Source organism: Arachis hypogaea, chromosome 3, assembly GCF_003086295.3.
Source record: "Arachis hypogaea cultivar Tifrunner chromosome 3, arahy.Tifrunner.gnm2.J5K5, whole genome shotgun sequence".
In the NCBI taxonomy this organism is placed as follows: domain Eukaryota; kingdom Viridiplantae; phylum Streptophyta; class Magnoliopsida; order Fabales; family Fabaceae; genus Arachis; species Arachis hypogaea.
In genome coordinates, this window is record NC_092038.1 from 11,594,651 (window position 1) to 11,619,956 (window position 25,306).

Sequence of the window (25,306 nt, forward strand, 5' to 3'; positions counted from 1 at the left end):
AAGAATAAGAAGAAGAAGTAGTAGTAGAAGGTGAGGAGGTAGAATTTTAAATTTTGCAAAATAACGAGATCAAATGCACCTTAATTCACTCAAAAATGAACTGAAATTGTATTTATAATGAACCAAAAATTAAATTAAGAATGTAAACTCGTTTTAAAATAAGCATAGACCAAGTGCACCTTATTTAAATCTAGAATGAATCGAAATTATATTTAGAATGAATTAATAATGATAACGACGATACGTATTAGAAGAAGACGACAATGACAATAATGATGATGATGGAGGAGAAGGATGAAATGGAAGGAGAAGAAGAAATTCCAATAAAAAAAAGAAGAAGAAATATGAGGAGGAAGAGGTGGTGGTGGTATTGGTGACGACGGTAACGATAATAAAAACTAAAAAAAAGAGGAGAAGAAGAAGAAGACGTAAGATTAAGGGTGAAGAAGAAGAAGAAGAAGAAGCGTGAGGGGAGAAGAAAATGAGAAAAAGAAATGCGTGACTCTAAATCACTTGAATTAACTTGAATGTTAAAATTATTTGGATGCGGAGAATAATTCTTAATTTAATTTATTTAGTTGAATAATTTAACAATATATTTTTTTCGATATTTTTAAATATTAATAATTAAATAATGAACAAAAACAATAAATTTTGATGAGTCTATGTTTTTTGTTGTCAACGATATTCCTCAATTTGATAGAGTAAGAACTAATTCATCGCAAATCTGAGCTCCTTTTAAGGGTTTATTACGGGCCAATGAATTGCTATATACACAAGGCGAGATTCGAATCTCTAATACTTATTTAAGTATACGAGTGAGCTGACTATTCGACCAACCCAAGTTAGTTTAAGATTTTTTATAAATAAATAATTTAATTATTTTATTTACCAAAATATGTAATTTGTAATATATTTATCAATTTACATTATATTAAGAGTAATACCCCAAATAGGTCCCAAAAAATTTGACGGTCCGACAAATTTGTCCCCCAAAAAAATTAACTAGGTCCCAGATTTCCAAGATTACTAAATATATGCCATAGAGGTCCCCAAGTCAGGTTAAACCGGTTAACACGACATTCTCTATCCTACGTGGAGGTTGTAGGTATGACGTGTCAGGTAAAGCAACACGTGTTGCGTTAAGGACAGATTAGTCCCTAGATACGTGGCTAAAACGACGTCGTTTTGGGACAATGCCAAACGTCGCTGTGGGACAGATTCGTCCCCACCTTTATTCCCTAGTTGTCGAAACTTCGACGTTCTAAAGTCAAATAGGTCCCTTAAAATTTTTGTTATAAGTCAAAAAGGTCCCTGAATTTATAGTATATATGTCAAATTAGTCCCATCGAATTAAGCAACTAGAACCATCACTAGAATCAAATCATGATAAAATTATCCAAAGTATGTTAAAATATGTAATCCCAAGCACACAAAATGACATATCTTAAGTATAATTACAGTCAAACAATTAGAATTCGTCAGTATCCTCATTTAATATCTTATTCTTTTGCAGAACTTTGATCTCTTTATCTTCATTAATTGGGTGAATATCAGATTCTAAGTTAGCAGAAGTTGGATCATACTAATATATTGCCTTGTGGTCATGGTAACCCAAGTCTAAGAAAAATTTCTATAGGTCGAAAAAACAGATCAAGTCAATGTCTATTAGAAGAAATTTTTTGACTTTTTCATTAATGTGCATAAGTACCCATTTGTTGTCTCTAACAAAACTTTCACCATGGTAAAATACAGTTACTATCTCTTTACTCATCTAAATACCAAAAGATAAAACTATGTCACAAGTTAACCAAGCAACCAACACAATATAACAACATCATAATAGAATAAAAAATTCAAATATTTACATTGTTTTTGTTATTATCAAATATCTACCCGTAACCACTTCACAACTCTCACTTAAGTTACACCTACAACAAATTATTTTTGATCTACCCTAAACGTACATCATATGCACGTTTATCATACTTCACTCTTTACTACCAATTTAATACAGCAAAAACTAACTTATCTCGAACAATGGCAATATGCATGACACACCACCACCAAGCAGTCTCTGTACACACTGTCAAAGCACCATTACGAACTTTGATAAACGTTAATGGAGTGAAGAATATGAAGGGTTAGGTCGTAAAATTTAGGTGAGGATTTGGGACACTTGTAATTTTATAAAGAGAAAGGGAGAGGATACATTTTTTTATACAAAGTATCTACTTAAATTCAGGGACCTTTTTGACTTATAACAAAAATTTTAGGGGACCTTTTTGACTTATAACAAAATTTTAAAGACCTATTTGATTTTAGAACGTCAAAGTTTTGAGAATCAGGAAATAAAAGTGGGGACGAATTTGTCCCCTCAAAACGGTGTCGTTTGGCGTTATTCCAAAATGACGTCGTTTTAGCTACGTGTCCAGAAATTAATTTGTCTTGAGTACAATACCTGTTGTTTTATCTAACACGTCACACCTACAATTTTTATATAAGAAAGAGAGTATCGTGTTAACCGATTCAACTTGTCTTGAAAACCTATATAACATATATCTAATAATTTTAGAAATCCAAGACCTAATTAATTCTTTTGGAACCAAATCTGTCGAACCACCAAATCTTTACGAACTATTTAAAATATTACTCTTATATTAATTTATCTCGTTTAATCGTTTACGGCATAAACAAAATAATGCTGAATGTCACGGTATTATTCCTCACTTTTGCCCATCAACTCCGGTAGCGGTGGCCTAACAAAAATTTTGAAGGATGCTGGAGTTGTTGAGAAACTCTGAAGATACGGTTGTGTAAAGTATTTTCTCGAAAATTCTTGAAGGAAGAAGGAAAAGGAACGTGGTTCGATGAATGAATTGAATGGTAAGTAAAAAAATAAGAGGTATTTTTTTAGGCATAGGATTCTGACCGCTGCGGAATGTTGTGTTTAGAGAGTTGAAAGTTGAAACCATGTTTGGACTCACGATTTGGACTCAGGGTTGAGCTGTAATTAATAACTCTCTCACTTTTGTGATTCTCTCTCCCTTGTCTTTTTTCAAAACCCAACACACCTACTCACTACTCCCACTCTCTTTACTTTCACACCCGCACGCTCTCGCTCTCTCCCAAAATGGCTGACAGCGATTCTAACCCTCCTCCGCCTCCTGTTACCGTTACCGTTACACATAGCGAAACGGCGAACCCTGATGTGCCTGCTCTCGCTTTAGCTACAGAAGCTGAACCACTCCGTGATAACACCGCCAAAGACCTCCCACCTTCCCCGCCACTCCCTCAACCTGAACAACCAGCACCAGAAGAAGACACGTCAGCACCCGAGGCTGTCCAAGCTGACACTTGCCAACCGGAACAGGAAAAGGATGTGGTTGCAGTTGCAGAGCAGAATCCCAATCCCACTCCTCAAGAGCAAGAGCGCAGTGACAAGCTTCCGCAGAATCTGGTATCGTTCAAGGAAGAGAGCAATAGGGTTTCTGATCTCTCCGATTCCGAGAAAGCTTCCCTTGAAGAGTTCAAGAAGCTTCTAGCAGATTCCATTAAGGAGGACGTTTCCATATGGGGAGTCCCTCTCCTCAAGGACGAGAGAACTGACGTCATCCTCCTCAAGTTCCTCAGAGCCCGCGACTTCAAGGTCAAGGACGCATTCGCCATGATCAACAACACTCTCCGATGGAGAAAGGACTTCAACATCGACGCTCTCCTCGACGAAGATCTCGGCGATGACATGGACAAGGTCGTCTTCATGCACGGCCACTCCAGAGAGGGCCATCCTGTCTGCTACAACGTCTACGGCGAGTTCCAGAACAAGGACCTCTATGATAAGACCTTCTCCACCGAGGAAAAGAGAAACAACTTCCTCCGGTGGCGGATTCAGTTCTTGGAGAGGAGTATTAGGAAGCTTGACTTCACTCCCGGTGGCATCAATACCATTTTTCAAGTTAACGACCTCAAGAATTCCCCTGGCCCTGCCAAACGGGAGCTTCGTCTTGCCACCAAACAAGCTCTCCAATTGCTTCAGGATAACTACCCCGAGTTTGTTGCCAAACAGGTTAGTTAGGTTCCCTTCAATTATCATCCTTTTGTCGATGCTTGTTAAATCAACTTCTTGTGAATGAATAGGTTTTTATCAATGCTCCCTGGTGGTATCTTGCATTTTATACCATGATCAGTCCATTCATGACGCAGAGGACCAAGAGCAAACTTGTGTTTGCAGGGCCATCCAGGTCTCCTGATATCCTTTTCAAGTTAGTAACTTCTGCTATTGGATATTCATATTCTGAAAATTTGTTCCTTCTTCTGTTTTTGGTTTGTTTATTGCGTTGTGAATTATGACATTATGTGGTGTTTCTTTCTCTAATAGGTATATTTCCCCGGAGCAAGTGCCAATTCAGTATGGAGGCCTAAGTGTAGATTTCTGTGACTGCAATCCAGATTTCAGTATGTCTGATCCTGTCACGGAAATTCCTCTTAAGCCGACCACGAAGCAAACTGTAGAGATCGCCATTTATGAGGTGCGGTGCGATTACCAATTTTGATTATTTTGTACTTCTTTAAACTGTAAACACTAGTGTCATTAATATCTGAAATAGAAAGATCTTAGTGAACTGAGCTGCTGATTTTTTGGCAGAAATGTATTATTGTCTGGGAGCTGCGAGTGGTTGGTTGGGAGGTTAGCTATAGTGCTGAGTTCAAGCCTGATGCTAAAGATGGATATGCAGTTATTATACAGAAGGCCACAAAGATGTCCCCAACTGATGAACCTGTTGTTTCCAATAGCTTTAAAGTTAGTGACCTGGGAAAATTATTGCTCACTATTGACAACTCCACCTTGAAAAAGAAGAGGCTTCTTTACAGGTTCAAGATCAAACCCTACTCTGACTGAAGTGATTCTGAGTACATGGAAATTGAAGAGTCTGAAATATGCATGTCATCATCATTCGTTTCAGCCCATTATTCATCTATAATTTTGGTCGTCAGTTGTTTGGAGTTTTTGATTTCTGTCTTTTGTTGTATTTAGTACTTTGTGTTCCAATCAAACGTTGAGCTAGTTTTAATTGTTATTTTAATAGAGTAGCACGTGAAAATGGGATTGAGTTGGTTTATGGGATTCTATATATCTACTAGCATTATCTGTCACCTTGATGGGGAAACCAACATGTAGAGGCTTCGGTAGAAGTTATCAATGTAAAATTTTGTTGTCGTACTTATCCAGTTTGAAATTGGTCCAATTATAACTTCAGAATCCTTGTCTGTACAATGAAGCATTCTGAATCCATATATATGTTACATATATATTCTTTTTGGTCTTTTAGCTGTTTTGCTATTCAACTTCATTTCATTCTATATCTGAATGAAATTAGAATATAGAACAATAAAAACTAAATCGGGATTGGGACTTCTTGGTTTAAGTTGAATTTTGCAGGGATTGCTATTGCATTTTATTCTTGTTTGTGCATTAGCTTTCTATTTGGTATTAGTTTTGTAATTCTGTTTTTCTATGATGTTCTATATTTTAGTTCCTTTTAACGTGGGGTGTGGGGACTGTAAGTGGTTGAGAATATGGTTTCATTTCACGACCATGTGACCCTGTGCTGTCTCTTAGGTGATCTGATTCATTTAAAAAATGTTATTTTCTTGTGGAACTATCTGATATTTCCATTTTGTTTATTTGGAAACTATTAAAATTGAAAGCTATGAAGGGGTTCAGAATATATTGAGTTAATACTTAATAGTTCATTGTTAACTCACAATGATTGCAATTTGTGGCAGATGCTTTACATTTGGAAAGGAATGACCAATCAAGTGTTAAATAAAAACTAAATATACAATGTTAATTCCGAAAAGTAAAGTCCTCCTATTAGGCCACTGCCAACTAGGACAGGCTGTGTACTTTTGATGTCTAAATGGATACTTTTTTCTTCTCCTTCTTCTTCTTCTTGGTGGGGGTGGGGTCTACACTCTAAATGGATACTTAAAGCTAGTAACTTGTGTTACTTATCTTTTTTTTATTTATTTTTTTACCTCTTTAGTAATTTATCATTGCCGTCTACTTATTTCTTATGTAGTTATCTTTGAAATGATGAAAATTTGTGAAGTTTCTTTAACTTTGAATTAGTGTGGGATTTTCATCCTTTTCCATGAAAAACCCAAGCTGCATAATTTGGTCTTATCATCTTCTGTGTTGACTGGATTTTAGAGCCATAAGCGGTTATGATATCTGCACCATATTATGCTATCTTTGTTTGATTTGGATTTTAGAGAAATATGATGGGGAAAGTGTTCTTTACCGATTTAATGAAAGGCATTGTAAAATCTAAGAGTGAATATATCTTTAATTGCTCTTATTAGGGGAAGACCTATCTTGAAAGGAGCTTATTTCATGCATGTATATACTGTTATTTCATGTGATATTCTACGTGTTGGATAAACACCATTCTTGCATAGTTGCATGTGAGCTCTTGTGACCCCTTTTTTTGGTTTGTATTTAATTATTTATTTATATTTCAATGGTGGGTAGTGTATGCAGAAGGCATCTGAACAGGACATGCAAAGTTGGCCATGTCGGTATAACTGTGTCTGCATCCTAATTTGTAGCTTATAAAGCTTGCCATGTTTCTTTTAGTAGTCTTTATGTCACCTTTTCTGTCTTTTTATTACCCATATCTCTGAATGAATATTTATATTTTTAATTTCTGAATCCAAATATAATCCAATGATTAGTATAAGATTACTCAGCACATAGTCTTGGCTCTGAAATTCCAATACTAGGATAGGAATAGGATTTCATTTGATGAATCATCCTACACGTGGTTGCCACTGCTCTTTTCTGCTTTTCATAATTTCATTTAGATGTTTAGGACCTCTATTGTTGGTTGTTGATCGCATCTTTTGGTGAGAGGTTCCTTAAACCACGGTGCCATTTGTGGCCAAAGTTCAATAATTCGGTGGACACGACAAAATTTGCCAGCTGCTACAATTGAATAAGATGGCAAAATATAAATGAGTACTCACCGCATGGAAGGGTTATGGAGCTTTTAGGAACTTTTGACAGCATTTTAGGGAAAATAACTCTGGAATGTTGAAGGGTTATGAAGCTTTCAATGATATAATTAGACTGTTTGATTTGTGTTTAGTGTAAGATATAGATCCAATAGAGATAGACATAATTAACATAGATATATGTTACGGTTCTCCTATGAACATGGACAGTAAACAAACAATGCTTTAGTTATTTAGTTAAATTATTATAGAATTACACTGTCTCTTTGTGGTATCATTTTTGAACTCCAGATCTTATAATCCAATTATTATGGGAACGCACATACTACACATTTGCTCGCAGCTCGAAGGGATCATTGATTGGAACAGAAACCATATAACAAAAGGTTATTGTTCTTATTATATTATTTTCTCTTTTTTCTCCCAAAAAAAATTGATAACAGAAAATACCAAATGAAAACATGTCCTTAGAAATTTACAAGACATCGAATAATGATGTTAATTGGGCTTTCAACGTATCTAGAGATCAAACTTCTATAAAGTGAAAATTCTCATAAAGTGATAAAATATATTTTAATTATTTTTGAATTAAGATGGTAAAATTTATACATAATAAAAAGAGTAAAAGACAAATCGGTCCCTGATCTTTTTAAATTTGGACATTTTTGTTCCTAAAGATTTAAAAATACCTTTAACCCCCTCACCTTGTAAAATCTGGGACAATTGAACCCCTCCGTTGATTTGGGTTGGAAAACGGCACCGGAGAAGGCTGATGTGGCTGGGGGGAGTCTGAGCTGTCCGTTTAGGTTGCTAAGCTGGATGGGAAACAAAATTTGAAAAGACAAATCGATCCTTCTTACTCCAAACGACGTCATCCCCTTCCCTGAGCCCTATTTGATCGAAAACCTTGGAGGAACACATGGGTGTTGATGCTGCAATCGTTCATGATGAGTGAAGGGAGCTCTTCATGCACAAGAACTGGAGGGGGATCTTCATACGCTATGCCAGGAGGATATGAGCGAGATCGGGTTGCGCCAAAGTGCTACTGCGGCGTCTTTGCCATTATGTACAAGTCAAGAACGACTAGTAACCCTAATAGAGTGTTTCTCAGGTGTCCATTTTTCAAGGTAAGTGACCGATTTTTCAACAGTTGGATTAGACTGTGCTGGGTGTTAATGGGTGATTTACTGAAATTTTTTTCCAGGCTAAAGAACCGTACTGCCGGTACTTTGTCTGGCTGGATGAACATTTGAAAAAACTTAGGGCCGTAGAGCCTGAAGCATTGGGTGCCGTGGATGAAGCTGAGGGAGTAGACGTTGATGAACAGTTGTTTCGAAATCAGAATATGAAGAAAAAAATAGAAGAGTTGGAGAGGAAACTGTTGTCTATTGAAAGAAAAAAAAACGAGTTTGTGGCATATTATTGTGATTGGTGTAGTAGTAGTTGTTGTTGCTGTATGTATCTTGAAAGGGTAAAGAATAAAGATGATTGATGTACATGGAATTGGTTGTAATGGAAATTGCCATTGCTGGCTTTTAAATGAAAAGTGTATTAGTGGACTGAATCCATTTTTATTTTGTAGTTAGAACATCTAAACATTATTGCAAGCATTATATAAGATAGTAATTCTGGATGGATTGTAACCAAAACGTTACATGACAATGTATCTAGTTTAATCCAAAACATAGCTAAACAGCATGAGTTAACCACAAAATATGAAAATGTCTGGTTGGCATGTAAACAAGTTTGCCAAGATATGAAAGCTAAAAAGCATTGTCTAAGTCATGGTAATAACTAGCAAAAAAAAAAAAAAAACACACAGAAATCATGCAGCTGTGTTCACTTCTTCTGAGGCTTGAGAATTCTCTTTGTGGTACTAGTAACTGCTTTCAAGGTCTCCTTCGAAGGTTCCTATTGGTGTATCTGCTTTGAGTTTGTTGTGTGTGTGGTGGTGAATTTGGTGGTGGATTTGTACTTGTTGGGGGCCAGACAATTGGTTGCTTGGGTCTGAAATTAGGGACGGCAGCATTGGAGCTTGGTTGATCCACTCTTGGCAGCTGGGATGGAGGTCTGAATAGAGTCTGTGTTGAAGCAGATGGTTGGCCCATAAACGATGCAGCAACTGGTACAGATCCAGATGCTTCCCAAGCACTAGGTCTAGGAAATTTTTCACCCTGTGATTGACTTTGATCCTATGTAACAAAGAGACATCAATGTAACCAAATGGGATAATTAGTGCTTAAGGTAACTAATTTTTTATCAGTGATTCATTTTATAAAGTATAAAATGGTCATAAAGCATTATTGGTGCTGGCTTACCTCTAGTTGAGGAGCTGATTGTGAAAGGAGAAGCAGCACCAGAGCTTGTGAGTTGTCAACTATCTTCTTGGATTTTTTTCTTCTTTGGTTTTCAGTTGGGGTTGCTTGGAGCTCCTTTACAAGTTTTATAGTTATGCCCTTTTTCGTTGCACTTGCTACATGTAACCTGAAAACTTCTTTTCAGCTTGTCTCCTTGAATATGAGCCTCAGCAGGGTCCTTGTTGTGGTTGTGCACCTTTGGCCTCCCAATAGGCCGTTTGATAGGTGGCGGGGCAGGCCTCAGCTGGTTAGTGGCAGTCTAGAATTCTTCACTAGGCACGGACTTGATGCAATGTGCATATGTCTTGTGAATGGACTCCATACACAACCAAGGATGCACATAATCCTCAACCTGGTCATGCCTCTTTCTGATTGCAGCAATAGCATGTATGCATGGCATGCCTGCATAACCAATAAAACTAACATGTAAACTAGCATTATATCAGAAAACATGAAAATATAATCTTTGGGGTTAAACCCTTTACTAGTCAGTTGCCATGTGTTGCATGAACATGTGTGTTTGATTAGATCCACATCCACTTTTGTCTTCTTTCTGGTAACCTCAAACCTTTTTCTTTCATTGTCTCCCACCCACTCAGCAATCCACCTACTGCTCGGTTTTATCTTCATCTGCAACCTTTTATCCTGAATTGGTGCTAGCTTTTCATTATGGTGTTCTAACAATCTAATGTGCTTGGTCATCCTCCTCATTAAATAACACCTAATCTCCTCACACATTGTCAACACAGGTTTAACTCTGTATTTCACTACCTTTGCATTGAAAACTTCGCACATGTTATTAGTCAGGTTATCAACCTTGGTTTCATGACTAAAAAAGACTTTAACCCAAGTGGCAGGTTCAAATTTCATCAAATATTTTCATGCCACCTTGTTAACCCCCTTCAGCTTATCCATTTTCTCCTTGAACTCTGGTTCATTTGTACACTTAGCACACTCCCATACAATGTCCCTAATATGCATGTCTTTGAATCGATTAATAAAGTTCTTCCATATATACATGACACAGTTTCTATGATGTGCCCTTAGCATTACCTCTTTTAATGTTGGGAGCAAATACATTTTTGGAAACAAATAAACTTCCTTTACAAATAAACATATTATAGGCTATCCTAATAAACCCAGCAAATAATCACATTATAGGCTACCCTAATATACATCAACAAATAAACACATTACATGCTACCCTAATAAACACATAATATAGTCATTTCATTTGCATAACCAATTAACTGATACTCTAATAAACCCAAAAAAAACCATAAATTAAAGCAAGAGCTTTACCTTTTGCTGGTCGAACATAAAGTTTCAACCGAATTGGGAGGCATCACCCAGATCTTTCTGAAGTAGTGTCAGGAACTATCTCTATGATTCTTTGGTCTCAGATCTTGCAACAGCAAATGCCACAACATATAATTGGTTGTTGGCATCCTGTGCCACTGCTGACAGTAACTGGCCTCCATGGTATGTCTTAAGAAAGGCTCCGTCTAGATGGATGAATGGCCTACATCCACTCTTGAAGTCTTGCTTACAGCCCTCGAAGCAGATATATATCTTGTCAAAGACAGGGAGGGACTAAGGGATAGGCTTCACATCAATTCTTGCTGTCGACCCGGGATTACTCTTGAGAATCTCCATCCCATAGTCCCTGAGCTTTTCATACTGTTCTTTTTCGTTTTTCACTAGCCTTTTTTTGGCTTCTTTCACTGCCCTATATACCATCTTCGGATGCACCACCAAGTTAAACTCTTCTTTGAGGAAATCAATTGCCTCATTAGTTGTCATATGAGGTTGACTTCCCATTCTCTTTTCCACTTTCTTACTGATCCAGTGTTGATCAGCAGCATTGCTACCAAAATCTCTTGCACATGTGTGCTCGGATTTGTAAGTCTTAACCTGGTAGCATAACAGTGTCTTGTTGTAGGATAGATATGCCAGCCATGGATAGCTTTCACCCCTGCAGGCAACTCTCACTCTTTCCTTATCATTTTTTATCCACAACAGTTCTCTCCCTTCAGATATGAACATATCTCTGACCACTTCTTTGAAGCCATCTATGGTTGCAAACTTGGTACCCACCTCAAATCTCCCCTCTCCAAACCCATACTCCTCATTAAACACTGGAAATTCATGCTTGTCTCCCTCATCCTCTAAAGATACTGGTGTGTGAAGATCCTCAGATTCATACTCATAAATGGGGTCATCATCATCTGAATCCTCCTCATTCACATAGAGGCCGATTGGAGGCCTCTCATTGGACTGCACAGATGGGGCATCTTCTTCAGCATGCACAGAAGCACCAGTTCTTTGGGAATTGACATTAGGCCCATTTTCTTTTGGCTTGGCAGTAGGTCTGGTTCTTTTGGGCTTCCCACTAGGCCCAGTTCCTTTGGACTTGGCAACTGGCCTGGTCCCTTTGCCATCAGGCCCACTTGCAGTCCTTGGTCCAACTCTTCTCTTGCTTTCACTTGACTTTGTCCTTGGCCCTTCCTTGACAGTGACCTTACTTTTTGGCATCACTTTCTCCTTTCTTTTTAGAATTCTTCTTTTCTTCATAACATCATTCTCCTCATCACAGCTAGCAGAGTCATTATCAGAACTAGTTCCAGTAATATTCGGAGGAGGTTTATACAACTTGTCCTCCCCACTACCATTCCCATCCCCTTCTGTGGATGGTGATGACCGAAGCTCCCTCATGATACTGTCAATATCAACTAAATCATCAAATTCTTCCGGTCCCTGTTCTGCAGCAACATCTTCTTCCACAATCTGTGGCTCATCAACAGGGTGATCAAAGTAAATGTAGAACTCATTGGTAGTTGAATTCGTCAGCTTGTTCTCTCACATTTCATTGATTCCTGCATCCCCTCTCAAAATGTGCAGTCCAGACTCAATGTCATTGCTGGTTGGGTCATACCAATACACTGCTATGTATGTTGCATAGCCCAGACCCTTGAATAGTGTAACCAAATCCTCAAAATTCACAAAGTCCAAATCCATCTCTGAAAAATTTTCAACCTTCCCACCAATATACTCAAGAGTGCCACTGGGTCCTCTACCAAAATGGCCTCCACAATGAAAAACATGTACCGCATATATATCAACCATCTGCATTATGCACAGATACATCAATCACACATTAAACCCTAGATCAAGTGCCTGAGATTTTGAAATAAGTTAAATCCCTATAGAATTTTTCTCAGTCTTTTTCCTGAAACAGAACATGCGATCATGACTAACCCCAACCCTATGCATTATATTCTACCAAAGAGTTAAACAAGAACAAACATATCCTCCACTAATACCCTTACCTCTGTAGCAGATGGCAGCTTCTTGCCAGACGAAACTTGTCGTTACCTTCGCCACCCACAACATCCACTGAGCACACCAGTACCTTCTCAATGAGTTGAAGACGTTCTTTTTTTGGAGGGAGAAAGAAACTGTTTGTCTTCTGGTAGGGTTTTCAGTAATAACAGGCGTGGCTTCTGGGTGTTATGGGAATTACATTAGGTGAATGGGGCTCAGGGAAGGGGACGACGTCGTTTGGAGTAAGAAGGATCGATTTGTCCTTCCAAATTTTGTTTCCCATCCAGCTCAGCAACCTAAACGGACAGCTCAGACTCCTCCAGCCACATTAGCCTTCTCTGGTGCCGTTTTCCAACCCAAATCAACGGAGGGGTTCAATTGTCCCAGATTTTACAAGGTGAGAGGGTTAAAGGTATTTTTAAATCTTTAAGGACGAAAATATCCAAATTTAAAAAGGTCAGGGACCGATTTGTCTTTTACTCTAATAAAAATTATAAATTTAAAAACAATTAAAATCTTACTTTACTATTTTGTTAATCTTTTTATTTTTGAGTTTTTTTTTTTCAATGTGAGATAGGTTGGTGGCCTTTCTGATTTCTTCTTTCTTTTGTTTCAACTTTCAAAGTTCAATGAATAGACTCACTTAGTGCGCAACATGCTTGTAATCATTTGGTTTACTGTTGTTAATATAAAACCGATACCAATTATATATGGTCTTATTTTTATTTTTATTTTATTTTTTATAAAGTTGTTCGTGGGGTTTAGGATGGAAAGCAATATGGAAAAAAAAAAAGTTTGTATTATTTTTCACTTAAAATTCTTCAAAACCCTCTCTTCTCCAAACTAATTCACAAACAATTTCTGAGTCTAAACTTCCCGTAATCCTTTTAGTTCAAGTTTCTAGTCTATACTATTACTAAAGCAACCTCAAACCAAATCTCCCATTGCATGTGGATCTCAAGAAGACTTGAAAAGTTGTTACTTGCAGTTGCACAACTAAGTCCCTACAATACCACAGCATCCGAGGATGAGAAAGGATTAACAAACGAAAAAGATAATATAATACAATTAAGGCTGATGGTGAGGAAATTAAAGGCACTCATTGTAAGTAATAATTGTCTCAAACGGACCACTCTAACACAGCTAAAGGATTCACACTTGTCAAATTTTGAATTGATTTCAAGAACATATATTATACATTATTTATTTCAACTAAGCTATGTGTACATATAAATATCAGAAATATATAATTATTGATGTTTTCTATATACATAACATTTTTTTATTTATTTTCATCTTTGTTTAGATTTGAATCTGCAATTGGGAGATATTAATGGATAATGTATAGCTAGTATTCTAGATATTAGTTTTTGTGATTTGCATATATATTGCTTTAAAACAAGACAAAAGAAATATTCAATTAATCATCTTCTGTTGCACATCAGTTAATTAATAATTGATTTTTAAAATCTTTAAGAATTTTATTAATAGGTACTCAAAGGTTTAATTGAAAATGTACCTAAGAATTTTAAATAATTAGCACATCCAATGAGTTTAAAATTTTCTATCATAAAAAATTTTAACGATTACTCTTTGCCAAATCCATCTATTTAAAAAGAAGTTGGTGCTAGTAAAGACTAATTGGATTACAGAAAAAATTTTTGTAGAGTAAAAATAATGGAAACAGTAGTATACCACTTATGAAATGGAAGGTGGTGCAAGTTCTAAAAAATTTAGAAAATTTAAGAGTGGATGATGCATTAATCAAAAATACATTATTTCTGTTCAAATGGTAGTGGCGCTTTTCGAAAAAAGACTGTTCGCTATGAAAGAGATTGTTTGTTCGTGTAACCAATTGAACCTTATGTTATTTAAATAGCCATTACCGACAAGAGGTGGCTCGTGAAAAGATATCTGCCAGCTTAATATTCAGGAACAACAGGTGAGAGATAAGATTATCAGTGGTCTGTCTATGAAAATGGGAAATGGAAGACTATTCATTTTTGGGAGAATGATTGGTTACAAAGTAGCTCTCTGAAAGTAAGTTTTTCGAAGCTTTTCTCTGTTTCAAATAAAAAATGATTTGTCATAGGGGACCGTGGGTTTTGGGATGGATTAGAGTGGGTTTGAAATTTTTAATGGATGAGAGGTTTATTCCAATAGAAGTTAGAGCTTCTCAATCAATTTCATGACCGATTAAGACTTGTTAGACTTTCGTCTAATAGAGAGGATATAGTTATATAGAAATTTGACAAAACATGTATTTTTTCTACTAACTCATTTGTGCAGGTATTGGAGAAAGAGACTATCTCGGAGGACATCACAAACTACAGCTTCACTAGCACCATCATATGGAGAGGATTAGTTCCTCCAAGAGTTGAACTATTTGCGTGGTTTGTCTTAGTAGGCAGGGTTAACACTAAAGAGAGGTTGAGTAGGCTAGAGATTATTCATCATAGATTCATAGTGATAATATTTGTGTTTTGTGCAAAAAGGATATAGAATTTGTACATTATTTATTTCTTGGATGTGAGTTTACGTGATAGGTGTGGTGCGCTTAGTTAACGTGTGCTGATAGAATTTGGGTTATTCCAAGAACTGTCAAAAGACTTTTTGAGAGTTGGACTGGAGTGCCTGGCGTTGAGCATAAAAAGTGGCTAATAGATTTCTTTGCGATTATTTGGAATATTTAGTTGGAACGAAATAGCAGAATTTTCCAGAAATCAAAAATAGGTGTTGATGGAATTATAAATAAGTTGTTTTTGAGCTACAAAGAGTGGTGTGATGATGATCTGTTTGGTTGTTGATGGTTATGTCGAAAATAACAATGGATTATACTTCTTTTATTGTGTTCATTATCTTGTCTTTTTTGTTGTGTTTTATTCTTTTTATTGCTCTACTTTATTATATTGGGCTTCTTTTATTAAAAAAAATAAATTTCATTTTCTCTAAAAAAAATGGATTTCATTTGCAGTTTCATACATTTAAATCATAAAATAATCATTTTGACGAGATATTTATCTAGCATTTCATGCACTTGAAATGTTGTCAACATTTAAAATATGTGTATATATTGGTGAATAGTGCCTTCTCTTTGGTACATTTTCTTCCTCCGTAACTGGCGTTGAGATGGAAAGAAATAATATATCTAATATATATCAATCTAAATCAATGTGTTTCTTGAACTTTAATTTGTTGGTGAGTTTGGCATGCAAAGCGCTGAAGAAAATAAACAGAAGCCATTCTTTATTAGTTGGTACTTGGTAGTTGGTATGGACCATCAATGATGCCTCCTTCTCTAGTAGGTGAGGCAAAGTTTCCCTATTTCCGCCATTTTCATCACTACATATATGCTACGGTAATTAGCGTCTATGCCATGGTGATTATAGTAGTCATACTATGTCTTAAAAAATATTGTTAAAATTAAAATAATATTATTTTTACTATTTAATAATATTTTTAAATTTAAAAATAAAAAAATTATCAAAATATAAAGTGTGTTAGATTATTAGAATTATGAGATAAAATAACACAATGCAACTAAAATTTATAGATAAAAATAGATAAAATTAAAACAAATAGTTTATGTAATAATAGAAACAATATAATTAAGTGATAAAGTTATTATAATTTGTTATATTTTTACTCACTAATTCTATGTAAAAAATAGCATGCATTAACCTTAATCACCGATATATAAATTTGCTAAAAGTAGTGATTAAGAAACCGCAATATATTTTTATTAAGTCGATAAATATCAACTTGATCTTATTATCTTCTATACAACTTTTTCAAATTGTATGACAAATTGATAAACATTATCATGTACAACTTGTTTTCAATGCATGGTTAGATAAAAATTTATTCTTTAACTAAATCAAATATTGAAACTAAACTATTTTATTAAATTTTGATCATGTCAAAAATTACAAGATAGCTAGTACTAATTATTCAAATCACCATCTTATCAACTTGTTTTTTCTATACTTGTCAACTTACATATTTGACAATAAGAAGTATTAAATAGTCAAAAGATTAATTACAATATAAAAATGTCATATAAAAATTTTCATTTTTTTTATAAATAAGTGATATACACTTTTTTATTACATACTCTCCTTATTACCTATTATTTTTTTCCGAGCTTGGAGTCATTAATGTTCTTTCCAAAATCAATTTCAGTTACTTTTAAATTAAATCCCTAAAATTTCTCACTCACATTATTACCTATTAAAATGTAATTTTTTTGTAAAAATTATGGAGGTTAAATTTAAAAATATTAACAATTTCTACTGCACAACTCATATTTTACATATAAATTATTAGAAAATAAAAAATAAATTTTTAAAAATAATTATTAACTCGTCATATTAAAATCAATAAATAAACATACATATGAATATTAAATAAAAAACATTAAAATAATTAAATTCATGATCTATTAGAGCACATATGAGATAATTTGAAAAATACAATAAAATACATAGTTTAAACTTTGGTAATATTAATTATAAAAATTTATTAATTATAAACATCATATGTATAAAATTACGAATATTATGAGTACAAAATTATGGATATTATTAATATGAAATTATCGATGTTATGCGTATGAATTTATAGATGTTACGAGTAAATTTATCAATTGAATAAATTAATTTAAGAATTTGACATTTTTTCAAATTCAAAATATGAAAAGATTGAAAAACATCTGTGTTAATATGATGGTTACTTATGCAATAACTAAAAAATAATATATGTATGAATGTAATATCTAATAAACATGAATTTAAATTTTAGATGTTAGTTGTATGTAATTATGGTTGTTATGTATATAAACTTATGGATGCTATGTGTATGAACTTAGTTAGTACAATATAATTATAGATGCACATATATAAAAAAAATTAAATCAGTTTATTACCATACCTCATCAAAGCTAGGGTAGTCTTTCATATTCTCAAAAATTGATTGATGAACAATAATCTTATCGGGTGAGTTTGTCTGTTGTTCAAATTATTTTTCAACTTCTTCTTCTAAATTTCTTTGTCCTATTCCAATTGTGCTTGTAATTGAAATAGAGTTGTCATTTTTAGTTGGAGGAAATAAACAACCTTCATAATCCAAATTAACAATGAAACACCTATTAAACCAAGCTTTCATATTTGTCAACGTTTGTCATAATAATAAATGAATTAAAGAAAATAAAAATCAATTACAATTAAAATCATTTAATTAATATTATTACCGTTTTTAATTGTTATTAGTGATTATTATATTCTTAAATCTAAGATTTGAATCTCTCTCCAAAATTGTCATCTCGTTGGTAGGGGTGTTCGCGGTGCGGTTTGGTTCGGTTTTTGAAGGAAAAGCCATCCGATCCGATCGTTTAATTATGCTGCGGTTCGGTTTGGTTCGGGTTTTTTTTTCAAGGTCATCCGAACCAAACCAAACCAATTAAAATCGGTTTGGTTTGGTTCGGTTTGTTCGGTTTTTTCAATCAAATAAAAAAAAATTCTACCATACTATTATGCAAAGTCATAACATTGAAATCGACAAACCAAAATACACAATAGCTAACAAAGTCTTGATCTAATGAAATATAACGACAACAGAATTCAAATACGACAATTAAAGAAGTTTAATAGTTCAACAGTCAACACAACTGAAAATAAAAATAAATTGTCATTAGCAAACTTTTGGTGTCTTCTCCAACAAAATAGCTAAACTTCATAATGCAAACCAACCTGAAATTAAAAAAAAAAGTTACATAATAAGAACAACAACAATAATAATAATTATAATAATAATAATAGTATAAGGAAAACAATTCCTACCATAACAACTTAACAAGATGTACTTTAATCAGACTCAACACCAGAATCTTCTTCATTGGGATCACGAGTGGGTGCAACTTCTACAAAATATATAAAACAAGAAACAATCATAACAATTAATATATATTAATAAAAACTAGATTAAAATAAAGAAAATTATAAGTAAAAACTTAACCATACCTAATTCCAACTTCTCCAATTCCTCGATGAGTTCCTCAAGGACAAGTTTTGGAGAGTTTCGGAGCCAATTTTGGGTACAAATTAACGCTTCAGCTGTCATCGGTGTTAGAGAACTCCTATAATTATTTAACACCCTTCCTCCAGTACTAAATGCCGATTCTGAAGCAACTGTGGAAACTGGCATGGCTAAGACGTCTCTTGCAATCAGCCCAAGGATTGGAAATTTAGTGGAATTCACTTTCCACCAATTTAGAATGTCGAATTGCACGCCACTCTTCTCCAATAAAGGTTTAAATCATTAAGCAGCAGCCAGCAATAAACAAGCAATAAATTGAACAAAACCAGATAATCTTAACAATAAATCAATCACAGAAACAAGCAGCTGAAGTTTAGATCATTAAGCAGCAATAAATCAAGCATTAAACAAGCACAGAACCAGCAATAAATCAAGCACAGAACCAGCAAAAAACAAGCACTTTTAAAACAAGCAATAAAACAAACAATAAACAAATTAAACCAGCAATGAACAAATTAAACCAGCAAGGCAGCAATAAACCAACCCTAAACCAGCTATAAACCAAACAGAATTTGCACTTGATATTACATAATACATACGATCTTATAAAGTTGTATGTCACTTTCACTAGAGATTCATTTTGCTTATCTGCTTGTTGAACTGGTAAACTAACCCAACATTTTAATTAATACATATATATAATATACTTATATAGGAAGATAAATAAGTAAATAAAACGTACACACAGAAGGAAAATATATATAGTTAGCGGAATAGTGAAAATTAATTGATGTTTTTTTTTTGGTTTCAATGAAAATGAATTGATTAAGAGGGAATTGAAGGAACGTTATAAAGGGTTCAAAGGAAAAATGGAAAGTCAAGAAAGTGTAGCTGAATTCAACAAAATTCAGAACCTTCTAAAATGTTCACATCCACGCCCACAAAACCTTCTGTTTAATTCATATACAATGCATGCTAGCTAACTGCATAATTAAATCATGGCTTCCACAACATTTAACCAAACATGGCCTATTGATGATGGTCTAAGATAATTTTTAATAATTTTAATGGGGTAGTTTTAATTTTAGGGTTTTCTGAAGAACCGGTTCGGTTCGGTTCGGTTAGGATTTTGGTGGCAAGAACCGAAAACCGAACCGAACCGCAAAAAAACCGCAAAACATCACTTTTTTCGGTTTTTTCAGTTTTCGATTAATTCAATTTTCGATTTTTTCGGTTCGGTTCATCGGTTTAGTTCGGTCCGGATCGGTTTTGAACACCCCTACTCGTTGGTGTCTATTTATTAAGTATGGGAGAGAGAATCATATGACATTATAATATTCAAATTATAAAAAAATATTAAATAGTGATTACAAGAATGTCTAATACTGAGGAATATGATATTATAATAATTAATATCATTAATAAGCGGGGTTAACAAGAATATGATAAGTCAATTGATAAAAAAGTGAAATAGAAAATTAAAACATTATTAAGTTATATAAATGAAATAAATTATAAAAGATTTTGGCTAATTATGGCTAAACATTTTTAGTTATCAAACTTTTTCCTTTGACAATTATGTTTAACTAATTTAAAGCTTCCATAGCCACCATTGTTATTACTTTACTCACTAATCACAAGTTTTTACTTCAAAAACCAAAAGAATTTTGCTTCTTTTCACAAAAAATTACTTTAATATATATATATATATATATATATATATATATATATATATAAAATGTAGGCGTCCAAATTTTTTTAAATCAAATTTTTTAACTAAGTCCTAATGCATTTTTTCTTTCTCTTCTTCTTCTTTTATTGTCGTCGTCATCGTCCTTTTTTTGTGCACTTTTTTTTTCATCTTCGTTGTCGTTGTTGCCGTCACCGTTGTTTTGTTGTTGTTGCTATTAATGATGATGACGATAATGATATTGTAGTTGTTTAATCTGTTCTTCTTTTTTTTTTTTCTCCTTGTATTCTTTTATTATCATCATCTTCATCTTTTTCTTCTTCTATAAATGTTCAAAAAACTAAAATACAGACATTTATGTACTATGTGCAAAAATTTGTATACTATACCAATTAAATACACACAACATATAAATTTTGGTGACATCACAAAAATCTTGGTGTATAGCACAAAAATTTTAATGTGTAATAAAAATTTTTAGAAGATTACATACCTAAAATATTGACTCACTCAATTAACAAAATACATTTACAGTAAAAATTTGTGTGCTCTATATAAAAATTTGTTTACTATACCAATAAAATACGCACAACATATTAATTTTAGTGTATAATACAAAAATCTTGGTGTATAGCACAGAAATTTTGATGTGTACCATAAATTTTTAAAAGATTATATACCTAAAGTATTGACTCACCCAACTAACAAAATATATTCGCAACAAAAATATATTATGTGTGCTATATCAATAAATTTCTGTACTCCACAATAAAATTTGTATGCTGTACTACAAAAAATACAAATATATATATATATATATATATATATATATATATATATATACGCATTTTTTTCTCTAAACTTACACCTACTTAATTAAATTTAATTATAAAAATATTTATATACATAGCATCTGTTACGGATCCATCTTGTGGATCCTACGCCCAGAACGGTCTCCGAACCCTGTAGCCCGGGTTCGACCCGCTCCGTCCTCCTGGAAAGTCCAAAACCGGCCCACTAAAGCTCCCAACAAACTTTCGAATACAAACGTCTCCCTTATCTTAACCAAATAAGATAAGATAAGATATTCACCATCACCTATAAAAAGATCATCAGGCCCCTTAGGTATTCATTCATTCATCACACCTTTTACCTCTTAGATCCATTCTGACTTGAGCGTCGGAGTGTCTTTGCAGGTACCCACCCCCATTTCTCCATTCAGATAATCTGGCGTCTGCCTTGACTCGCAAGTCTCCAATCCATCTCATAACCCATACCACAGACATCTTGTACATTGGCGCCGTCTGTGGGGACTTGTGATGTTGGGACGGAATGGCGGACGCATTCGAAGAGCAATCCTAGAGCCACCACGATAACTCCCGAACAAGGAACCCAACTCCCGAGCACCAAGGAGCTACACCCCATGGAAGGATAGCAAGCGTTATTCGCCAGACCACCCCGGTGCAGAACAAAGAAAACAACCCCGTTATCGTCGAAGCACGACACCCCGAAAACCTGGGAGAAAAAGCAGCTCAGATAATTCAAGACTTTTGCCTCAGGGTGCAAGAACTCGAGGGCCGAGTTGCAACCAAGGAGAAGCACAACGTCAAAAACGGAAGTCACGCAACCTCCAGATCAAGATCTCGCCATGAAACCAGGCACAGCAGGTTGCCAGAATGGCAACATGGCAAGAGATACAATGGTAGCGTCTCCCGTGACCACGGACAAGACAGGACACCTGAACGACAACACGGTAAGAGGTATGATCGCAGCGTCTCAAGCGACCCGGCTCATCAACATGACATGGACGACGACCGACGACACCGAGAGGCCAAACGCACAAGAAGCGACCATGTGATAATGGGAGCTACTCCCTTTACTGAAAAAATCCTGAAAGCAGAACTCCTTAAAGGCTTCGACAAACCCACGGATATGAAGTACGACGAAACCAAGGATCCCCAGGAACACCAAGCGATCTTCGAGGCCAGGATGAACCTCGTAGGGGCTGTTGACGTGGTCCGATGTAGGACCTTCCCAGTAACCCTAGCCGGGCCCGCGATTAAATGGTTCAACGCCCTTCCCAACGGATCCATAACTGGCTTCCATGACATCTCAAAAAAATTTATGGCCAAATTCACCACCAGAATCACCAAAGCCAAACATCCCATCAGCCTATTAGGAGTTACCTAGAGACAGGACGAGTCCACAAGAAAATACCTTGACCGATTCAACGACGAGTGCTTAACGGTCGACGGACTTACAGACTCAATCGCAAGCCTCTGCCTAACCAACGGACTCATGAACGAAGAATTCGAAAATACCTCACCACCAGACCGGTGTGGACCATGCACAAGATCCAGGGCTTCGCAAAGGAGTACATAAATGACGACAAGGTAAGCCAAGTCGTAGCCGCCAATAAACGGTAGCACGGCAACACACAGCATGGCAACACGCCACCTCGACATAATCCCCCACCAAGAGAAAACCAAAAAGAACACCCCAAACCAGCAAATCTGAACCGACCTCCCAGAGTCATAAAATTCTCTAACTACACACCCCTAACGGCTTCGATCACTGAGATATAACACCAAATAGCAGACCGAGGTATCCTCCTGAATGCCTGACAACTCAAGGAAAGAACCGACAGCAATAAAACACTATACTGCGACTACCACCGAGGTTACGGACATAGAACACAAGACTGTTTCGACATAAAAGATTCTCTCGAACAAGCAATAAGAGACGGCAAATTCTCCGAGTTCGCCAAAATTATCAGAGAAGCAAAATGGGTAGAAAGAGACAGATCACCAGAGAGAGAAGGATGCAACCCGAGGACGCAGAGATAAGCCCCAGGGAAAGCCCAGAGACAAACCCGACGATAATCGTAAACGTCATCACAAGCAAAGACACCCCGGGTAAATTGAAATGGGCACTCAAGAAAGATCTCAAGGTCTTGGAAATCAGAGACCAAACCCTAACCACCACCACCGGTAAGGCGATAACCTTCTCCCCCGAGGACTGCCAACACGGTACCTTGGCAGAAGACACCCGCTTTGTCATCTCGGCAAAGATCGGAACCGGGCTGGTCAAAAGAATACTGGTGGATATAGGAGCAGACTCTAACATCCTTTTCTGAGGAGCCTTCGACAAGCTCGGACTCCGCAACGACAAACTACAGACACATCGCAACGGAGTCACTGGACTCGGAGACAACTTTCTCAAACCAGACGGTTCCATCGTCCTCCCCCTCACCATAGGGACGAGAAACCAAAGGAAGACAATCCTATCCGAGTTCGTGGTCCTCAAAGACTCCACCGCTTACTCCGTTATCAGAGAACTACCATACATGACCTGGCTCGCCAACGTCGTGCTGGTCAAAAAAGCTAACGGGAAGTGGTGAATGTGCGTTGACTATACAGACTTAAACAAAGCTTGTCCAAAAGACGCCTTCCCCCTACCAAATATCGATGGGCTAGTAGATGCCGCATCTGGTCACCAATACCTCAGCTTCATGGACGCATACTCCGGGTATAACCAGATACACATGCACCGACCAGACGAAGAAAAAATGGCATTCATCACCCCGGATGGCACATACTGTTACATAGTCATGCCCTTCAACCTAAAAAATGCCGGAGCCACTTACCAAAGGCTCGTTAACAAAATATTCCAAGGCCTGTCCGGGACCAAGCTAGAAGTTTACATAGATGACATGCTCGCCAAAACCGATTCCGGCGAGCAACTCGTCGATGTCCTTGAGCTCGTCATTAACACCTTAAGGAGGCACCGAATGCGCCTTAACCTGACAAAATGCGTCTTCGAAATGGAAGCATGAAATTTTCTGGACTTCATGATCACACAGCTGGGGTAGAGGCAAACCCCAAGAAGTGCAGGGCTATCCTCGAAATGGCAACCCCAAAAAACCTCAAAGACATCCAAAAACTGACTGGCCGATTGACCTCCCTATCCTGCTTCCTCGGCGCATCGGCCTAGAAGGCGATCCCTTTCTTCAAACTCATGAAGAAAGGAACCCCCTTCGAGTGGGATACAGAATGCGAAAAGGCATTCTAACACTAAAAGAAAGTACTGGCGGAACCCCCCGTTCTCGCCAAACCCCAAACAGGGGAGATCCTCTACCTATGCCTATCCATAATGGAAGAAGCACTAGCCGCGGAACTTGTCCGAGAAGACAGAAACAAAACCCAGCGACCTATCTACTTCGCAAGCAAAGTCTTCCCAGACAAACGGATAGGTGGAGTCTGCGAACAAGATAATTGTCAAGGGAATCAAGAAACGGCTCGACGAGGCCAAAGGTCTATGGGCCAATGAACTCGGATCCGTCCTTTGGTCATACCAAACCACACCCCAGACCTCCACATGGGAAACCCCTTTCCGCTTAACATACGATGTAGAAGCTATTATCCCAGGGGAGATAGGAGACTCGAGCCCCAGAAGAACAATCGGAGGCGACGACAAAGAGGCAGAACGGGACCTCACAGATGAAATAAGAAGCAAAGCCCATATGCGAGAGCTAGCCTTAAAACAAAGAATCAGCCTAAGATATAACCGAGGCGTAGTCAGATCTCGTCCTACGATGGAACGACATCGGCGCCCCGACACCCAAAGAAGGGAAACTCACCTCCAATTGGGAAGGCCCATATAGAATCAATGCAACAATAGGGAAGGGAGCATACAAGCTCGAACGACTCAACGGCGACGAGATCCTGAGGACCTGGAATGCCGCCAACCTGTGACGATATTACGCGTAGGCTCATCCCTTACTTTCAAGTTTATATTTTCCTTATTCCTTGACTTTATCTTCTTTCTGCCTTATTTTTCATTTTCATTTACGTGATATTTTCGGGTACTCATTCCCGCCACATCG

The 25,306-nt window shown here is 36.3% G+C and overlaps 1 protein-coding gene and 1 long non-coding RNA gene across 2 annotated transcripts; one reads left to right on the forward strand and one right to left on the reverse strand.

The window, feature by feature from the left end:
- The first annotated feature begins 2,692 nt into the window (after window positions 1-2,692).
- LOC112789498 (patellin-3) lies at window positions 2,693-5,325 on the forward strand. The gene is made up of 4 exons (XM_025831428.3): window positions 2,693-4,066; window positions 4,138-4,262; window positions 4,379-4,529; window positions 4,646-5,325. The coding sequence occupies exons 1-4, from the start codon at window positions 3,134-3,136 to the stop codon at window positions 4,898-4,900; spliced, it is 1,464 nt and encodes a 487-aa protein (XP_025687213.1). The 5' UTR covers window positions 2,693-3,133; the 3' UTR covers window positions 4,901-5,325.
- Window positions 5,326-18,206: 12,881 nt separating this feature from the next.
- Window positions 18,207-19,010, reverse strand: LOC112769565 (uncharacterized). The gene is made up of 3 exons (XR_003186545.2): window positions 18,716-19,010; window positions 18,536-18,615; window positions 18,207-18,445 (listed from the first exon to the last, which is right to left on the reverse strand). It is a non-coding gene; the product is annotated as an uncharacterized lncRNA (long non-coding RNA).
- Window positions 19,011-25,306: the final 6,296 nt, after the last annotated feature.

Excerpts from the sequence above, each read along its gene's own strand:
- LOC112789498 (XM_025831428.3), top strand. The coding sequence starts at position 3,134 with ATGGCTGACAGCGATTCTAACCCTCCTCCGCCTCCTGTTACCGTTACC. Across the intron at positions 4,067-4,137 it reads CCGAGTTTGTTGCCAAACAG|GTTTTTATCAATGCTCCCTG; the intron begins GTTAGTTAGGTT and ends GTGAATGAATAG. Across the intron at positions 4,530-4,645 it reads TAGAGATCGCCATTTATGAG|AAATGTATTATTGTCTGGGA; the intron begins GTGCGGTGCGAT and ends ATTTTTTGGCAG.